This window comes from Peromyscus leucopus, chromosome 1, assembly GCF_004664715.2.
Source record: "Peromyscus leucopus breed LL Stock chromosome 1, UCI_PerLeu_2.1, whole genome shotgun sequence".
NCBI classification, from domain to species: Eukaryota; Metazoa; Chordata; class Mammalia; order Rodentia; family Cricetidae; genus Peromyscus; species Peromyscus leucopus.
Genome location: NC_051063.1, coordinates 98,694,974 through 98,716,019, shown reverse-complemented (window position 1 = coordinate 98,716,019; position 21,046 = coordinate 98,694,974). Strand labels below are relative to the sequence as shown.

At 36.3% G+C, this 21,046-nt stretch overlaps 1 protein-coding gene across 1 annotated transcript in view; it reads right to left on the bottom strand.

The window, feature by feature from the left end:
- The window catches only part of LOC114710250 (interferon-induced very large GTPase 1-like), a 29,591-nt gene extending 8,806 nt beyond the window's left edge, over nucleotides 1-20,785 (bottom strand). The window contains 2 exon segments of the mRNA XM_028894350.2: nucleotides 7,724-7,833; nucleotides 20,671-20,785. Coding sequence (XP_028750183.1) covers nucleotides 7,724-7,770 — 47 coding nt within the window. The 5' untranslated portion in view covers nucleotides 7,771-7,833; nucleotides 20,671-20,785.
- Between the last annotated feature and the right edge of the window lie 261 nt (nucleotides 20,786-21,046).

Sequence of the window (21,046 nt, the reverse complement as noted above, 5' to 3'; positions counted from 1 at the left end):
TATATCATAGTACAAAATGCATTTAGTCCAGTTTCAAAAGTCATCATGTTCTTTCAGTCTTAACACTGTTTTTTTAAAAAAAAAATTAAAATTAAGATATTTTCTATTCATTTTACATACCAACCACAGATTCCCCTGTCCTCCCTCCTCAAGTCTCCCAGTATTCCTCCCACCCCACCCCACATTCCCACCTCCTTCAAAGCAAGGTCTCCTATGGGGAGTCAGCAGAGCCTGGTACATTCAGTTGAGGCAGATCCAAGCCCCTCTTCCCTGCACTGGAGTCATAAGCTCAACCTGCACTGATTGGGAACAGGTAATGCCCACCTCCGGACTGGGCAGACCAGATCCCTAGCCCCTAGGACCTGGGGGCATATCCTGTAACCCCCCAAGCCATTGGAACCCCAGAGATCGGCCAGTTGCCTTTCCCCCTGGCCCCTGGCAAGAAAACAGCCCCCTGTGACACCAGTGAAAAGCATAGACATAAGTACACCCTGCATCGATTGGGAACAGTACAGATTGGACCAAGAGCTCCCATTAGACCAAGAGTATCAACCAGACCAAAAGAGGCTCCCTTAGACAAAGACAGCACTTGCATGGAGTGGAGGAAGAGATGGGTAAACACCAGTGCAAAAATATAGTCAACAACATGAAGACCAATATGGCACCATCAGAACCCAGTCTTAACATTGTTTAAAATTCAAAGTCTCTTCTGAGACCAAAGATAATTTCTGAATTGTAACTTCCCATAAAATCAAAAATCAAATTACATACTTCCAACATACAGTGGCATAGAATTTTAATTATCATTCCAGAGGGCATAAATGGGAGCAAGGCCAGAATACAGCAGCACAAATCCTAAGTCCCATAATGGCTCTCTTTTTTATGTCAAATGACTTAGATGACTCCACCCTTCCATCTTTGGTAACTAAACACACTTCTCTCCCTTTGGCTGGTTACTCCCTATAATGCCATTGGAGGGGGGCAGATATCTTATAGCTCTTGCATTTCCAGGACCTTGAGTTCTCCTAAGAATCTAAGATTCTCTTTCAGAGATTTGATAAATGGCCTTTCAGGGACTCCCCTTCTTCAGTCCTTGGCTTTAGTGGTTCTCATGAACCATGGAGAATTATTCACAAACCCTTTACTCTTGAATCCTCATGACTGTAAAGCCCCAACTATGTGGACAGTATTGCCAAGTTTGAGTACAAACTTGGAATGAAACCTGGCACCCTTGAGTCACATTTGTAGAAGCTTTGAATTGTTGCTGTTTTTTATGAGCAGAATATTTCCTTAGCCCTTTCTTTCCCCAAATTGGAAGCTTAGGCAAATATTGTCTTGCCCTTAGGTCACCCATCTCCTTATTCTATTTCAGATCATGTTTTTTTTTTAAATTTCTCATCTCTGTGAGCACAAACCTAAGCTTCAACTTTAAATTCATTGATGCTCTTTTTGACTTTGAGCTGCACATTTTGTATTGCTTTTTTACCTCCTTGATCTTTTTAATTGTAGATTTTCACATAGTGATTACTAGTAACAAGGCATCTTGAACTTTCCTCTATCAAGAAAATTGCTCCAATACTTTTCCATTTTTATATCAGGCAGATTCATAGAATCAGAGTACAACAAAGCCACATTTTATTCCAAAATCTTACAAGAATTTTTTTGTTTGATTTTCTTTTGAGACAAGGTTTCTCTGTGTAGTTTTGTTGCCTGTCCTGGATCTCACCCTGTATTCCAGGCTGGCCTCAAACTCACAGAGATCCACCTGGCTCTCACAAGAACTTCTAAAATTTTTTAAAGCCAAGTTACTAATATTATTCCACTCTGAAATTTATTGAGTTAAACTATTTTGTCATACATGGAATAAATCTTAGTTAGCCATACTATATAATTGTAATGACAATAATATATATATATATATATTTTCCTGAGATTATTTTATATATATATTATATGTGTGTGTGTCTCTGTGTGTATAGATAGATAGATAGATAGATAGATAGATAGATAGATAGATAGATAGAAGGAGACTTCAAAACCTCATTCTCACCAATGGACAGATCATACAGACAAAAACTAAACAGAAAAACACTGGTTCCAACAGAAGTGTTGAACCAAATGGACCTACCAGGTATCTACAGAACATTTCACCTAAACACAAAATAATACACAAAAAAATTCTCAGCACCTTATTAGAACGTTCTCCAAAATTGAGTCATACTCAGTCACAAAGCAAGTCTTAACAGATACAAGAAAATTGTAATACCCTTCTTCATCCTATTAGACTACCATGAATTAAAGCTGGATTTCAACAACTACAGAAACAACAGAAAGCCTACAAACTCATGGGAACTCCACAACTCTCTACTTTATGAATACTGGGTCAAGGCAGAAATAAAGAAATTAAAGACTTCCTAGCAATGAAAATGAATGCACCAAACTTATGGGTCACAATGAAAGCAGTGCTAAGAGGAAATCCATAACACTAAGAGACTTCATAAAGAAATTGGAGAGATCTGATACAGGCAACTGAAAGCTTAGGTTAAAACAAAAGAAGCAAGCACACCCAAGAGGAAATAGATGGAAGGAAATAATTAAACTAAGGGCTAAAATCAATAAAATAGAAATAAAGAGAACAATATCTACCCCTCCCCCCAAAAATCAATAAAACAGAGAGCTGGTTCTTTGAGAAAATCAAGATAGACAAACCCTTATCCAAACTAATTAAAAGAAGGAGAGAGAATATCCAAATGAACAAAATCAGAAATGAAAAGGGGGACATAACAGCAGACACTGAGAAAATCCAAAGGATCATTAAGTTGTATTTTAAAAACTTGAACTCTACAAAATCAGAAAATCTAAAAGAAACGGATAAATTTCTTGATTGATAATTAACTTACCAAAATTAAATTAAGATCTAATTAACAATTTAAATAGATCTATAATCCCTAAGGAAATAGAAGGAGTCACTAAAAGTTTCCCAATCCAAAAAAGTTCAGGGAAGATGGTTTTAGTGCATAATTCTACTAGACCTCCAAAGAAGAGCTAATATAAACACTCTGCAAATTATTTCATAAAATAGAAACAGAAGGAACATGGCCAAATTCATTTTTTTCATTTTTCTTTATTAAGAACTTTTCTACTCACTCCACATGCTATCCACAGACCCCACTCCTTCCTCCTCCCATCCCCCAGGCCTCTTTCCCAAGCCGTCCTGCATCCCCACATGCCCCAAATCAAGGTCTCCCATGGGGAGTCAGCAGAGCCCAGCACATTGAGCCTAGGCAGGTCCAAGCCCCTTTCCACTGCACCAAAGTTGTGCAAGGTGTCACACCACGGGCACCGGATTCTAGAAGCCTGCCCATAGACCAGGGACAGATCCCGATCCCCCTGCCTGGGTGCCCCCCAAACAGTTTGAGCCAAACAACTGTCTTCTGTGTAATGGTTAGCACTCTGGACTCTGAATTAAATTCATTTTTATGAGGTCATAGTCATCCTGATACCCAAGTCACACAAACCACACAAAATTTCACCAGAGAAAGAAAATTATAGAACAATTTACCTTGTGAAGATAGGTTAAAAAATATCCAATAAAATACGCACAAACCTAATCAATTCAAGACTACATCAAAGATCGTACATATCAAATAGTTTCATCCCACTGATGCAGGGATGGTTCACCATGTGAAAATCAGTCAGTGTAATCCACCATATAAACAAGCTGAAAGAAAAAAATGCATGATCACCATTAGGTGCTGAGAAAGCCTTTGACAAAGTCCAACATCCCTTCATGATAAAACTCTTGGTGAGATCAAGGATACAAAAGACTTAATTAAACATATTAAAGGCAATTTATAGTAAGCTGATAGCCAATGTCAAATTAAATGGAGAGAAACTCAAAGAAATTCTACCAAAATCAGGAACAAAACAAAGCTGTCCACTCTCCCTAGCAACTATTCAATACAGTAAAACTTGAAGTTTAAACTAGAGCAATAAGAGAACTGAAGAAGAGCAAGAGGTATGAGTTGGAAAGGAAGAAGTCAAACTATGGCTAATTGCAGATAATATGACAGTATACAAAAGAGACTAAAAAATTCTACCAGGGAACTCTTACAGCTGATAAACACCTTCAGAAAAGTGGCTGGATACAAGATTAACTTTTAAAAAATCAGTAGTACTCCTATATACAAATGAAGAACTGACTGCGAATGAAATCAAGAAAACAACATCCTTTCCAATAGCCACAAATTATATAAAATATCTTGGGGTAACTCTAACCAACTAAGTTAAAAACTTGTATGATAAAACTTCAAGTTCTTGAAGAAAGAAACTAAAGAAGATGGAAAGATCTCATATGCTCATGGATTGGTAGGGTTAGCATAGTAAAAATAGCCATCTTACCAAAAGCTATCTACTGATTCAATCACTTCTCATCAAAATTCTAATACAATTAATTATACATCTTGAAACCACAATAGCCTCATGGAAAAACAAACCAGGGAAGCTAAAAACAACCCTGTACAATAAAAGAACTCCTGAAGATGTCACCATCCCTGATTTCAAGCTCTACTACAGAGCATTAGTAATAAAAACTTTTTATGGTATTGCATAAAACAGACACATTCACTAATAGTATTGAATTGAAGATGCAGCCATAAATCTGCACACCTATGGACATCTGATTTTTGATAATGAACCCTGAGATACACAATGGAAAAAGAAAGCATGTTCCACAAATGGTGCGGGTCTAACTGGATGTCTACATGTAGAAGAATGCAAATAGTTCCAATTCTATAACCCTGCACAAAACTCAAATCCAAGTGGATCAAAGACCTTAACATAATAAAACCAGGTACACTGAACATGGTAGAAGAGAAAGTGGGGAATAGCCTTGAATTCATTGGCACAGGATTCAACTTGGAGAACAGAGTAGTGATAGCACAGGCACTAAGATAAACAATCAATAAATGGGACCTAATGAAACTGAAAGGCTTCTGTAAAGCAAAGGACACTGTCAATAGGACAAAAGAGCAAAGGACACTGTCAATAGGACAAAAGAGCAACCAACAGAAGGGGAAAGATTTTCACCAGCTCCACATCCTACAGAGGGCTAGTATCCAAAGTATGTGAAGAACTCAAGAAACTTGATATCAAAAAATCAGATTAAAGATTGAGTACAGCTCTAACCATAGAATTCTGAGCAGAGGAATTTCAAACATCTCAAATTTCAAATGAGAAACATTAAAGAAATTCTTTAACATTAAAGAAATGTTAAACATCCTTAGCCACCAGGGAAATGCAAATCAAAAGTACTTTGAGATTTTATATTTTTTCAGTTTAATAAGTACATATTTTTATATTTTCTTTTTATTAAGTAATTTTTTATTAATTTTACATACTAACCACAAATCCCCCTCTTTTCCCTCTTCCCACCCCTCCAGACTTCCCCCACCAACCTACCCCCTATTCCTCACTCCAATAAGGTAAGGCCTCTCATGGGTAGTCAGCAGAGTTGGCCTTTCAGAAAGGCTAAGATGAAAAGCACAAATGATAGTACATACTGGTGAGGATGTGGGGTGAGGGAAACACTCCTCAAATTGCTGGTGGGGGTGAAAACTTGTACAGCCACTATGAAATTAACATGGATGTTCCTCAGAAAACTGGGAGTCAATCTACCTCACAACCCAGTTATTCCACTCTTTGGCACCAAAAGATGCTTCATACTACCTCAAGGACACTTGCTCAACTATGTTCATAGCATCTTTATTCATAGTACCCAGAAACTGGAAACAACCTAGATGTCCCTGAATTAAAGAATGTATAGAGAAAATATGGCACAATTACACAAGAGTATTACTTAGCTGTTAAAAAAAATGACATTATTAAATTTTCAGGCAAGAGGATGGATCTAGAAAATATCATCCTGAGTGAGGTAACCTAGACCCAGGAAGACAAACATGGTATGTACTCATGTATAAATGGATATTACCTGTAAAGTAAAGAATAATTATGCTACAATCCACACACATACACAGAGGCAATAAGTATTAAGGAAAGCTCAAAGGAGGATGAATAGATTTCCCTGGAAAGGAGAAATAGAATAGATTTTGTGTGTAGACTGGGGGCAAGTGGAGATGGGGACATTGGGATCAGGAAGGAGGTTATGGGGGAAGGTATGGAGGGAGAAAGTACTAGGAGAGATGAGGTAGCCTAGTGAAATAGAAACTCCCTGTAATCTGTAAGGGTGACCCTAGCAGACTCCTGGTAATGGGGAATATGGACCCTTAACCAGCTATCTTCTATTGCCAGGCAAGGATTCCTGCAGTGGGACTGGGACATCAACCCAGGCATATGACCTTCAACCTACAATTTGTCCTCCCTACATGAAGTGTTGGGGTAATGGTGGCACAGAACTTGTGAAGGTGGACAACCAATGACTGGTCCAACTTGAGACCCACACCACAAGGCAGAGAGCATGCCTAACACTATCTAGATCATCAGGAACCAGAAGTTGGACAGCCCAGAGAACTAGAATATAACCAAACACAACTACCAAAAAAAGTCAATGAAGTTATTCCTAATGATATTCTATTATATTCATAGATTGGAGCCTAGGCAAAACATCATTGGAGAGGCTCTATCCAGTCACTGACGGGAGCATATTCAGAGATACACAGCCAAGTATTAGGTGGAGATCTGGGAAACCAGGAAAAGGGGAAGAAGGATTGTAGGAGCCAGAAGGTGGAGGACACCATGAGAACATGACCCACAAAATCAACTAAATAAGGCTCATACAGGCTCACAGAAACTGAAGTGACAATTATGTAGCCTGTATGTGTCTGAGCTAGGTCCTCTGCATATATGTTATGGTTGTTCAGCTTGGTGTTGTTGTGGGATTCTTAACAGTAGGAGTGATGGGGGTTGTTTATGATTCTCTTGCCTGCTCTTGGGACTCATTTCCTCCTACGGGGCTGCCTCCAACAGCCTTGATATGAGCGATTGTGCTTAGGACTATTGTAACTTGGTATGTTTTGTTCACTTGATATACCCCCGAGGCCTGTGTTTTTATGAAGGGAAACAGAGGAGGAATGGATCTGAGGAGAGAGGAGACAGGGCTGTGAGGATGGGTGGTAAAGTAAATGCCCATTGGGATCTAATATATTAGAAAAAAATAAATTTTAAAAATATGAAAACTTCTTTTCTTTTATATTAGCAAAGAATAATTGGGATATGAAATTAAAAGCACATTAATATCTATATAAGTTTATAATGTAAATACATCAAAATACATATGAAATTTTCTTGAATAAAACTGAAAAGTTTTGATGGAATAGGTTAAAGATATGTAAAGTAATGGAGCAATACTTTCTGTTTCCTATTGTTAAAATTGCATTTGCACTAGACAGGGTTCTATTTCTAGAGAGAAGGAATCCATACAGTGTATGTATACACATATTATAAAAAGGAACTTGTTAGATTGGCTTATGTGACAGTAACTGGGTAGTTCAACCATGATCATCTGCATACTAGAGAGCCAGAAACCCTAGTTCCTGATCTAGGAAGATGGATGCTTTAGCAGCCAAATTAATGCTGAAAGCCTGCAAGTCCCCTGGACAGTTTCTTGCATTGAGTATATTCTGAAAGTCTGAATATACTGGAATCTAATGTCTACTGATAGACAAAGAATTAGTCTCTCATAAAGGAAATGGACTTGCCAACTTACCTGCTATCTTCATTCCATTTCATCTCCTCACCTGTCAAGCTTACCATACCGAGAAGCCCAACCCTATTCAGGGTGGTCTCTGCAGTCACTGTTCAGCATGTCAGTCCTGTCTAAAACAGTTTTCACAAGACTGTATATATGCATACCACCAGGCTAGGCATCTTTTAATCAGTTGAAATGACATATTAAAATAACTATCACACCAAGTATCTACAACTTGATCCATATAAAATCAATGAATTTTCAACAATTCACCCTCGAGTTATTTTTTAAATATCTACAAACTAACTCTGATGTTCACTTGAAAGAAGAAAACACACAGAAGTACTGATACAACACTTAAGGAAAAACAGAGGGCCAATGATGCAAGATTTATTACAAAGATACAGCAATCATTGATAATATTGATGAAAGAATTTTGAAGGATGAATGGCAAGCAATAGGGTCCAGAAGATAATTACAGAAATAGAATCAGTGAATTATTGACAAACGATCAAAGGCAATGTCATTGAGAAATTATAGAAAATCTCTTTCAGCACATGGTAGTAGACACATACATCTAAAGCTACATACATTAAAAAAATAACATAGAACCTGTTTTTAAAACTTTTTTTTATAACTGAAGTGGGTTTTTATTTTTTTTAAGATTTATTTATTTAGTATACAGAAGAGGGTGTCAGATCTCATTATAGATGGTTGTGAGCCACCATGTGGTTGCTAGGAATTGAACTCAGGACCTCTGGAAGAACAGTCAGTGCTCTTAACCTCTGAGCCATCTCTCCAGCCCCTGTTTTTAAAACTTTAACTTAAAATAGAACATATTTTTGGTCTGATGGCAAATAACACCCAGTCATGTAATGCTAGAATCTATAGGAACAAAGTAGAGATGGTTGGAGAGCAGTTATCCTGTGATATGAGTGAGAAGAGGAAACACTGATTTCAGTAGCAAAGATAGAATGAAAACACTTTACAGTTCAGTTTAAGGGATAGGGCCCAGTGTCCACTCCAGAAGTTTCAGCCTCAAGCAGAGAATTTTCCACTGCAAGTACAGAGTAGTGTATGTGTACAGATTGGAAAAAAAAAGGTGAAGACAGAGATGGCAAAGAATCAGAACACAGTATACTGACACTATATAGAAAATATAATGGGGCCCATTACTTTGTATGGGTAATTTTAACATTTATAATAATAATAATAAAAGACAGAATCCCTACAAAATCTTCAATTCGCTTTCAGTGTCAGATAAGGAGAAGAGGAGGGGGGGAAGAAGGGAGAGAGAAACAGAGACAGAAACAGACAGAAAGACAGTTTGCAGACAAAGAGACAGAGACAGAGACAGAAAGAGACACAGAGAGAGACAGAGATTCAACACTAGATTCATTGTGTTTCCCTGGTCATTGTGTTCTGTTACTGCAATACAAATTAACTAAGCCAGAAATCAAAACGTATAGCCAAAGAGAGAAAAGCAAGACAGATTACAGACAGACTCCATAGTTGTGCCCAGATGAGTTATGGCAAGGAGTCAGACTCTGTACTTCCTGATTAGGCAAGTGACCTCCTAAAGATAATCTGTGTATTTGTGTCCAGATGTGTGACCACATAGAGTTAACCTCTGTACATCTATTCAATGTCTTTGACTTTTATACTTCCCTTATTTAGTAGCTAGTTTTAATATTTCGTTGGATTAGCTTTGTCTTGCCCTTTTCTCTCTCCTGTCCATCACTCCCCAATCCTGCTTTTTTGGTAATAGGCTTTTTTTATAGCACAAGTGTTGTTCTGTGTTTGAAATTATCGTGCTTTAGGGATTGTCAGATGCATTTCCTTACCACTTTATCTTTCTATTCTGAATTTAGCTGGAACTTGTGTTATTTCTACTCTTTTGGTTTATTTCTATTAATTTTCCTTCACCAGTGTTTTCCTCCAGTGTTACTCTAATACTAACTGCTACTCTTTTCTGCCCTTATCCTTCACAACTAATATCTTAATATCTTAGTATATATAATACTGTCTGATTTCTTTTTAAATATTCAAAGAGATTTTAACTTCAGTAGAGTGATGGGTAAAAGTGATCTTTTAGTCTGCTACCTAGCATTATTTTGCAATAAAAATTTTTTTATTAATGAAATAGTATGCACACACATTGAGATAGTCCTCATTCCAGTTGCACAAAAATGTTAAATAATATCACAAACATAAACATGCAATATCTCTTAATTTTAAGCTCCCAGATGCATTTTGTTTTGGTGCAGGGTGGTGTAAATAACCATTATTCAACCAATCCAAGAAGTGAGTCTCAGTCTAGGGGCTACTCTTATGGTATTTCTATATGGAACTTCATGCCAACTATTCCTTTGTTTCCAAGTCTCACTGCCTTATTTCTCTGGAAACTTCTCTCTCTTTATTTCTTCATCTGGAATTACAGTTATGGAGCAGAGTGGTAAATGTTTCCTTTTTTAACAACCATATTTATGCACATTTGTTCATTAAACATTCAAGGTACAATGCAATCTTGTTTATTCTTTAGACATTATTGGAACTGAAGGTATTAATTTTTTAAAAGCTGATATTTTCTTACTGGTTCTACATATCAATTGTGGATGTTTATGCCATTAGCACATTACTCTCACAGTAGTGCTGTACATCATGCATTTCAGTGGAGAGAAATAATACTGCAACTCTACATTCTAGTCATTCTTGCATATTGTAAATACTTCAACTAAAACCATACAGATAATTTTTAAAATGCAAAGAAATAACTCCAGAAATTTGAGTCCAATACAGAAACACAAGAAACATGAAAATTCAAGATAGCACAAATAATAACCAACTCTAGACATGTATAAAAATGATGAATTCAACAGTAATAGATAACAATGAGAGTTGATTGGATGAAAACTTAAAGCATTCCAAAGAGTGAATATAAGAACATGCAATTAAATCAAAGAGGACATGAATTGATTGAATTATAAAAAAATACAATCAGATAATTGAAAAAAGGATATCAATATAGGATATGAAATGGGATTTTAGTGAGTAAATATGAAGAATAAAAATTAAAATATTGATGATGAAAGACCAATAACTCATTAAATAATTTAATGAAAAACAAGAAGAATTGATAAATGAAAAAATAGTAGCTCAAGACTTGTAGACAAGATAGAAGGTGGAAAATTTGGAACATACATGAACATATGAAAGGTCACATCTGAAAAAAACATATAACCAACAGTATAGTAAATGAGGACAAAGTAATAGTATTTGCTTTAAAATCAGGACTGAGACAAGAGTGTCCATTTTTTCTACTGATTTATCAATACAGGATACTGAAAGAATCAATTGAACTCATCAACAGAAATATGATGATACCATACCCTTTACTTACATTGGGGAATTTGTCCTGATAAACCCATCATAAATTTTAAAGCATACATTTAATTTACTGTGCTCAGTAGCTTTGTCAACTCGACACAAGCTAAGGTCTTTTGGAAAGAGGGAACCTCAACAGAGAAAATACCCCCACCAGATTGGTCTGTGGGGCATTTTCTTGATTGATAATTGATATGGGAGAGCCCATCTCACGTAGGCAGTGTCACAACTGGGCTGGTGGTCCTGGGTTGTATAAGAAAGCAAACTGAGCAAGCCAGTAAGCAGGATTATGCTGTGGCCTCTGCTTCAGTTCCTGCCTCCAGGTTCCTGCCTTGAGTTCCTGCCCTGACTTTCCTCAGTGATGGAGTGTTACCTCACAGTTGTAAGATGAACTAAACACTTTCCTCCCCATGTTGATTTTGGTCATGGTGCTTTACCATAGCAACCCAAACCCTATCTAAGACTTACACCTAATCAACTGAACACCACGTATTAGCCTAACCTGTCCTTGAAGTCTTAGCCAGAGTAATAAAGCAAGAGAAAATAATAAGGTGTACAAAAAAAGAAAGGAAGAAATCCATGTTTTATTATCTGCAGATGATATGATCCTATATATCAGATACTCTAAAACCTTCACTATAAAACTTTTCTAATTGACAAACACTTTTAGCAGAGTATTAGAGTGCCATATGAACATGAAAAATACCAGTAACTTTCTAAATACTAATAATAAACTTGAAGAGAGTGAAACCAAGAAAAACATCTTATTCACAAAAATGAATGGATAATAAAATATGACATATACACAATATGGTTTTATTCAATCATAAAAAATAAAATTATGTTGTTTTCTGGAAAATGAATAAAGAATAAAATCATCATATTCAATAAAATAATCTCAGCAAATATAAAACCCTATTTTATTTCTTTTTTGGGGTCCAGATTTTACATTTATAATTGAAAGAATTTATATATAACTATATAACTTATATGATGTAAAAGTAGAAATAAAACCATGTGAAGAGGCTCAGAGACTAAGAGCATTTGCTGTTCTTACAGAGGACCTGGGTTCAGTTCACAGCACCCACATGGCAGCATACAATCATCTGTAACTCCAGTTGAACAGGATCCTGTGTGGAATTCCAGAATCAAACAATCTGTGGAGTATGCCTGCACCCCAAAATCTCACAGAGGTTACACAATTTGGGTTGTAAAACCTAGATCCACATCATGGGGACAAAAGGTCATGTCATTTTAAAAGCCAGCAAGTCTTTTCCTGTCCTGCCCTGCCCCTGATACACACCAGAAAGCTGGTGCCAACATGTTATTTTGCTGACAGCCTGTCAGCTGAAAAACTAAGTGATGTACCTCCTCTGCTGCTGTGATGTCTGCTCCCTCCCTAAACTCCCTCTGTCTCAGAGATCCTTTGGTATTTGATAATGCCTGCTTGCCCTCAATCTGACCCATGTATGCAAATTATGTGTATTTCACCTATTTCTTTGTCTTTAAGCTATATATAAACTAGCCTGTTACCCCAATAAACAAACTACCCTGGATAGAGGCTGTTGTGAGATGTCTTGTATGTTGTGAATATATGTTATGATTGATTGATAAATAAAACGTTGATTGGCCAGTAACCAGGCAGGAAGAATAGTGTAGGCAGGAAAAGGAGAGAGGAGAATGCTGTGTAGAAGAAGGTTAAGTCAGGAGACACTGCCAGCCGTTGAGATGAGGAGCAGGATGTAAAGTACAGGTAAGCCACGAGCCACATGGCAAGGTATAGATTAATAAAAAAAAAAAATGGGTTAATTTAAGATACAAGAACTAGATAACAAAATGCCTGCCACAACCATACAGTTTATAAGTAATATAAGTCTCTGTCTGTTTACTTGGCTGTGGGACTGGCAGGTGAGAGAGATTTGTTCTGACCATGGGCCAGGCAGGACCAAGAAAACTTCAACTACAAGAGGCAGACTTCTAAGCTTTTCTTTGCTCCTGTGTACTCATAGTCACTCACATCCTACCTTCTGTTCTCTCTTGGCATGGTTCTGCTGGTGGGATTTTGCAGTTGTGACTATGAGAAATCTGCAGAGGTGGACAGGTACAGAGTGCACAGCAGTCTATCAGTCAGTGTTCCTGCGTAGCAGTGGCAGGAGTTTGAATAACCAGAAAAAACAAGGGAAAAGTTTGAAACTGTGATCAGAAGCTGGCAGAAAAGCAGGCAGGGACAGGCAGAGGCATAGCACTTCTCAGAGAGGGGAGTCAGGGACAGGTGGAGACCTGGGATGTCTCAGAGAGGGAAAGAAGGGGGCTTATATCTCCTATTTTTTGTTCTTATGCCCATATAATTGTGAAAGCGGTTATTTTGTTTGATCTTTAGGGAGCATAAGGGCTGTTTTTGAGTGTAAGAATGTATCAGTAATTTTGAGTGTGTGTTGGAGTTTTCAGTAGGGATGGAAAGAACAGATTCCCCTTCCTAATTGTGTCCTGGGGCCAGGGTCAAGGGCCTAGGACATCCCCTGGTCTTGATTAGCCCAAATGAGACCTCTGATAGGGAGGAGTCACCAAGAGGGGGAAAATAATCTCAGGAGAAATCCAGGAACTGTCAGATAGGATTTTTGGAGGATTAGGAATAGTCACTGGATTCAAGCAATGTGGCCACCAAAAGCAAAAGGAAAACTTCCAACCAAGAAGAACTCAAGGGAATGTGCCCAAAGGCCACTCCAGGGGGTCTACCATAACCAGTGAAGGTCACTGTGGTGTGCATTCACTGTAGTACCACAGGACAGAACAGGGACACGTGACATGCAACAGCTGTCACATGATAACCAGGGGAATGGTTAGGACAGCAAGGGAGGGGGAACTGACCACCCACCCACTGTTGGATGAGGAGATCAGGCACTAGGAGGCCTGAATGTTAGAGAACTGGCTTATGGGGTGGGGATCTTGTAGACTGAATCCTGGATTTTGGCACCAATGAAAGGAAAAGTATTGGCCTAGGACACCAAAGACCAAATTCTCAGGTCAAGTTCTCAGCGCAAAGGAGATTTATTTGCCCCAGAAGGACAGAAGGTAGGGATAAGGGACAAAGACAGAAGATAGAGGAAGAGGGAGAAGGGGAGAGGAATAAAGAACAGGGGAAAAGGGACAATCTAGAGGGGTCAGGTGTATTTGTACTGGAGAAGGACAAAGGACTGCCTCTGGATAGAGAAGAGACAGATGTGGCACATAGGGCAATGGTGGTTTATAAAGGAACAAAAGGAAATCCCATGTTAGAATGAGGTGTTTAATTTCATTTGGCATGTTAATTAGGTGAGCCAAAGGGGGCTTTTTATTGCTAAATTTTGATCCTTTGATAGCTGTACATTGGTAGTCATCCTCAAGAGGAGGGATTGGCCAAATAAGAGAATAGACCTTGGGAATAGCTTCAGGAATGTAATCTAATGGGTTTTTGGCAAGGCAGAGGGATTTGGGGAGAAGGGAAAGGCTGGCAGAGCCACATGCTGATGTGGGGTAGAGTCTCTTCATGTACTTCATGTATATTCTAATCCACTACTCTATCCCACTCATTTCCTTACTGTTATTCTCACACCTCCGGCACACACACACACACACACACACACACACACACACACACACACACTGAAGCCATTTATCTATAAGGCAAATGAGATTGTACAGGCTTCAGCTGCATTCATTAATTATGCTTCCAATTCTCCTGTAATTTTTCTCTTATTTAGAGACACAATCATATTGTCCAATGATTATCATATTAATCTCTTTTCCACTTCATATAAACTTAGTACCCCATGGCTTTCAAATGACTTCTCTAACCTCTCTTTAGTATTGTTTGTTTTTCAGCCTTGTCAGGTTTTCCTTACATTTTGCCTTCATATGCACTTATTGTAATGGCTGTAACAGTCATCACATCTGATGTTAGCTTCCTCTTCTGCTCTTCAAGATTAATTTTAAAATCAAATGGCATTCAGCATTATTAGGGTGTATATGTCATACATTTTAAAACTGCTTTACCCATATATTGCACCTATATGTACTGCCAGTGGTGAGGCCTGTGGAAATATTAAGGAGAGAAAGACAAGATAGAGCTTCTTCTACCAGTATTTCCCAGTTCTCATCTCCATGAGAAAATAACTCAGACATGGAACAAACACTGAGTACCAAGCAAAGGAGGATTTGTTCTCAAAGTTACATAGTGGAGAGTGACTGGGAGCTTCTTAAGTAGGAGTTAAATTGTACAGGCTTTTAAATTGTGTGCTTTTTATCAATTCCAAAAGATACTGAGTGAGGTTACATATTTGATTGTAGGTTATTTTTGATTAGGAAGACTTAACTAAACCATTTCATTTGTTTGTCATGTCAAAATGTAGATTAAAATGTTAGACATGTCTTTGGTTTAGTTTCCTTGTAACATAAAACCCAGTTTTGTGGTTTCTAAACCCCATCCTAGAGATTGTATGTTTGAAGTTAAAATTTCCTGTTTTCCCATAATCTGTCTTGCTTTTATTTACATTTTTCCCTCTTACTCCTCTCTTCTCACCAGCAAATCCTATCTCAAAATATGAGATTAATATCTTCAGGTAATGATGAGTTCAACAGCCCATTGCCTCTTTGCCCTTTTGTCTCTATGTGGTGCAGATGCAAGAAGGCTCACTTTGGGTGCCTGTGTATTGATCTTAGATTTCACAGTACCCAGAACTGTAAGCCCCAAATTCTGTTCATTGTAAATTTTTAGTCTCTGGTAGTTTGTTACAGATCAGAATGAAGAAGACAGAAAATGGTGCAGGGAGCTGAAGTGTTATGAGAAACACCTGATAATGTGGAAACAGCATGGCAAACAAGTATTGAAAGGAAGTTGGAAGGACATGGGGATCAAGTCCACATTACCACAAATACAGTGCTATGGGCATTTTTGGCAAGAACCCTGACTAAGAGAACTGTGAGAGTATTTGTAACTTTTGGGAGATGAATTGAGTTGTCATACTTCAAATATCTATAGACATATACGTACTGTTTGCAGTCCAGTGAAATCTTAGGTAGAAATGAGGAACAAGGTGTTGGAAACCAGATATAAGGCCCTTCTTATGAAGAAGCAAATAACGTCACTATATTGTTGGTACAAAAGAACAGAACAAAGATCAGACAAGAAGTATTAGAGTCGGCAATGAGCTCAGCATTGGAGCATTTGCTTAGCAGGTAAGAGGGTCCAAGATTAATCCTCAAAAGAAGCAAAATGAATAAAAATATGAAATTATAATGTGACTTCACCTATATAATGTTTTATGTTAATCAGTGATGAATAAACTTCAAAACCAGAAACACTTGGCCTAGTTTATACCAGTGAATCATATGAAGTATGTAAGAATATCTTCAGATGTATGGAAGAAAGTATGTAAGAAAATGATACCTGATTTAAAATAATTTCTTTCTAAAAATAAAAACATATCATACTTCTTAATTGATTCTCTGAGGCCATCTTACCTTACTTCCAAATGTTTATTGAGACATTAGAAAAAATGAAATCTGCAAACAAATACCTATTATGTCTCAGAAAAAAAAAACTATTATCATATGAAATCCAACAATGTATAGTAGATTTTTTGACCATGGCCAACTGAACTTTATCTAGATATGGCAAACAGGCTTAAAATAGGTGAAAACCAGTGAACATACATTATATCAGTACACTAAAAAGAAAATCACATGATTATATCCCTCAGACACTAAAGCATTTTGACCAAATCCAAAAACTCAATCCTGATTAAAAAAATCTCAGCATATAGGAAAAAGTGGGAACATCCTTCAATTTGGTAAAAAAAAATCATATGCAAACAACATATAGGCAACATTTTATTTAATATTGAGAAACAGAAACAGAGCAAGAATCCCACCTTTCATCACTCTTATTCAATACTCAACTTGAAGTCTTAGCTAATAAATGAGATAAAAATGAAAATAAAATGTGTGTGCAGAAAGTAATAACCAAAAAGACAACTACCTTTACTCATAAATAATATGACTTAGTATGTAAAAAATCCTGAAGAGTGAACAATAAAAGCTGCTGTGAACTAGCATGAATTAAAAAAAAAAGTCCCATTATAAAGTTAAAATAAAAAAGTACTCTTTTTATATCAACAAAGAATAAATGAGTGGTATTTCAAATTAAAACACATTATTATTACATGAATATGAAGAAAACAGTTAAATGTAAACATAATAAATATGTACAAGACTTACATGAAAAAGACTGTATAATTCTAATGGACAGATTAAAGAGTATGTAAATTAATGAAGCCATACACTTTAATTTATGCTATTAAAATTCTAATTGCCCTATGGATCCTTGGATGAAAAGAATCAACAGAATGTACATGCAACTATATTATAAAAATAAGTTCATTACATTGACTCATGTAGTATAAGGCATTTGGACAATGCTCAACTATGTGCTGCAAAGGCTGAGAACTATTTCCCAATCCAGGAAGAATGCCTTTGCAGTTCCAATCTAATCCTGAAAGCCTTGTGAATTTGCTGGAATTGAGTTCATGTTGAATGTCTGAAGAGCTGGACTCTAATGTCAGCAGGTGACAAAAGCAATAGAAGCAATCACTGTGAGTAATAAGACTTGACACCCTGTATGTTGCATTCATGCCACTTCTTCATTAGAACAGTTTACCCCATTGATAATCTAACCCTTCTTCATTGGAGCAGTTTACCCTGTAGATAATCTAACACTTATTCAGGGCAAGTCCTTCCTTACTATTGACTGTCTGACATGTCAACCCTATCTGAAAAAGTGTTCAGAGCCATACAGATGCATTGTGTAAGTTCTAGGCATTTTCTACCTAGTTAAGTTGTCACTTCAGATTAACTATCACACTAGATCTTTACAGCTTGGTCATTATAGATTCACTATAATCTTAACATAATCCCCACCAAGTTGTTCTTTGAATAACAAACCAAACAGTTTATATGAAAGAAGAAAAGGTACAGAACAATCATTATGCAGCATTAAAGGAGGAAAACAGAACACTGACAGCTCAAGGCTTAATAAAAAGATACATCAATCAATGAAATATGGCATTGATAGAGGCTTTTAAAAATCAATGGAAAAAATGGGATCCAAATGTATATCATGTAAATAGAATTAAGGAGCAAAGACATTGTCATAGAGGAAAAGATAGTTTTTTTTCAGTATGTGTTTCTAGAAATATCCATATACACATCCATATATATTTAAAAAATCTTGATGTATATGTAATCCTTAGAAAAATAAACTCGAAGAAAAATATGGGACAGGTAAAACACAGATGAAATCTATGCATCTACTGCTGAATGTAATACATCTATACTGCTTAGGCACTCTTAATGTCTATAAACCCAGGAAAGTGATATTTTAAAGTCTATTTCATAAATTACTAAAATGTTTTAAATACAACTTAGATGATATTTGATTCCCTGAAGCAAATATTTTAAAGAAATTATATATCTAAAATACTTTAGGCATAGTTAATTTTTAACAACACTCCTTAATTCATAATATAATTTTCATTAAGCTATCAAATTAAACACTGACTATATTAATGTTAATACTCCTAAACATGTTCATAAGAAGTAATAAATTAAATTTTATCATTTAAAACAGTCAAAGATAACAAAATTAAAAAACAGGAAATGTTTTATGTTAATTACATTAATTTGGTATACATACAAATTTCTGATTAAATTAATTGACATGGTTGTGTTTAAAAAAATAATCCCTATATACAAATGACTAATTTAAGATTTTCATTAAGGCTGTGATACACACAAAATGATAAATATGCCTACATAAATATTTGTCAAACAATTTAATGTTACTTTTCTTTTCATAATTGAAATTGCAGAAGATACAACCCCACAAATTGTAACATCCTTAATGTAAGTAAGCTTACTTCATCCATGTCTTTTAAAAGCTTGTTCATTTAGTTTCAAAAGTTTATTCATAGCTAAGACAATACAATACATGTTAATGATAAATTTTAACTAAGAGTTGTATCATTAATATGTAAAAACTACTATATGCCTGTGCTCTCCCCTCTTAAAAGAAAGAAAAAAAACAACTTTCTCCCCAAGTTTCTTATTTTTGCCAATTCAAGACCATAAAGACAAAAGCTAAAAAGAAAAAAAATAATATCTAGGAATTCTAACATGTTTTGCTTGAGTTTCCAATACAGCTTCCTATTAATTTATTTGAAATATAGATATCTTGTTAGAAAGTAAGGATTTTTTAAATTCTGCCAGCTCAAATATATATTTATTTATATATGAAACACTATAAACAATATCAAGTAAAATTTAAGATATTAAAATTTATGAATGCAAAATATGTTTTGGTAAGGAGATTTTATATGGATTTTAAAAGTATGCTTTTATATGACAGAGGATTTGATATATAGATTTTATTTTAAGGTAAAAGATTTTCCCAAAATAAAAAAGAAAAGAGATTGAATAAAAATGAAAGTTAATGTGTATCATAAAATGATTTCTAAAAGTTAAAACTGGGCGATAGTTTTAACTTTGAGTCAGTGAGATGGCTCAGTGGGTAAAGGCACCCAAGGATCTGAGTTTGAGCCTTAGAATTCACATGCTAGAAGGAGAAACTGACTTCTACAAGGTATCTTCTGAACTTCCACATATATGCTGTGGCACACATATCCCCAACACATACACACACACACACACAATTTAAACAAACATGAAAGCAATATCAATATATAAAAACTTGTTAATGGAGCAAGGATTTTATGTTTTATCAAAATAACTGCTTATGGTTTTTAAATAGGAAACTCTGTCCTAAAAGAATAAAAATTTGTTTAAAAGTACTTATCAAGCTTTATCTTAATGTTATACAACTAACTTTATACATTCTTCAATACTGTTATAACCAACAGTCTCAGTTTTCAATAACCATAGTTAGAGCCCAATCAATGAGGATAAAAATGCTAAAAGGAAAATAAGTATGCTGGCCATTGCTTCTAGGTCAGCAGATTACCAAGGGAGCAGAGGAGGAGGCACCTTTAAGAGTGTCTTATGGCTCCAGTAAATCAGCTGACTTCCTGATCATAGAGGAGGAGAGAGATCTCCATGATTGGATTGCAACCAGTGCATACTCCACATGATGAGGACCATCACAGAAAAAAAATTTTTTCAGTGCTTTCAAGGAAAGCCATGGTTAATGTACCCTGATCTGTCCCAACCATCAACACAACTTGTAAAGAAAAATTAAAAGAGCCAACAAAAGAAGCCTGAGGGGAGGCAGATTTTAGCTCCCAGCTTTCTGAGTACAGCACTGTTTAAAGATTCAATTTCTGTTTTGTTGTTAATTCTTGGAGGTGCCATGGACCAAAGTCTGATTTTGCTATGAGCCTTAGGTTCTGGTAACATGGCAATGTTAAATTCCTGTCTGTGGCTTTAGCATGTCACAATCGCTGTGTACCTCTAATTTTCATTATTGCTCATTCTCCTCCAGTTTCTGTGTCTACTGTACTTATCTGTCTACCCAATGCCCCCTTTTCACTTACTTGTCTCCTTGAAGCCCAGTACCTGTCTTCAGGTTGTTGCTCCAGAGAGAAGTGAGAGGAGATCATGCCCCTTGCTCAAGGCTGCCAGGCTGCTAACCATCAGCTGAGACTCAGATAGGGCTCTATGAGGGCTGGGGCTGAATTGCTCCTAAGGACCAGGTACCTCCCTTTCCTTCCTGTTTACTGAGGTTCTGTTTCTTTCATGCTTATATTTTTTTTCTTGTCTCACTAGAATCAGGGTCCCTTGTGTAAGTTCCTGTAGCTAGAAAAACTTAAAAATTGTTTGAGGAATAAACTCAAAGACCAGATTTATTGGAATTTTAGAGAAATAAACAAGGGAGGTCACCTGCAAATCTTATTAGCTGCCAGGAGGATG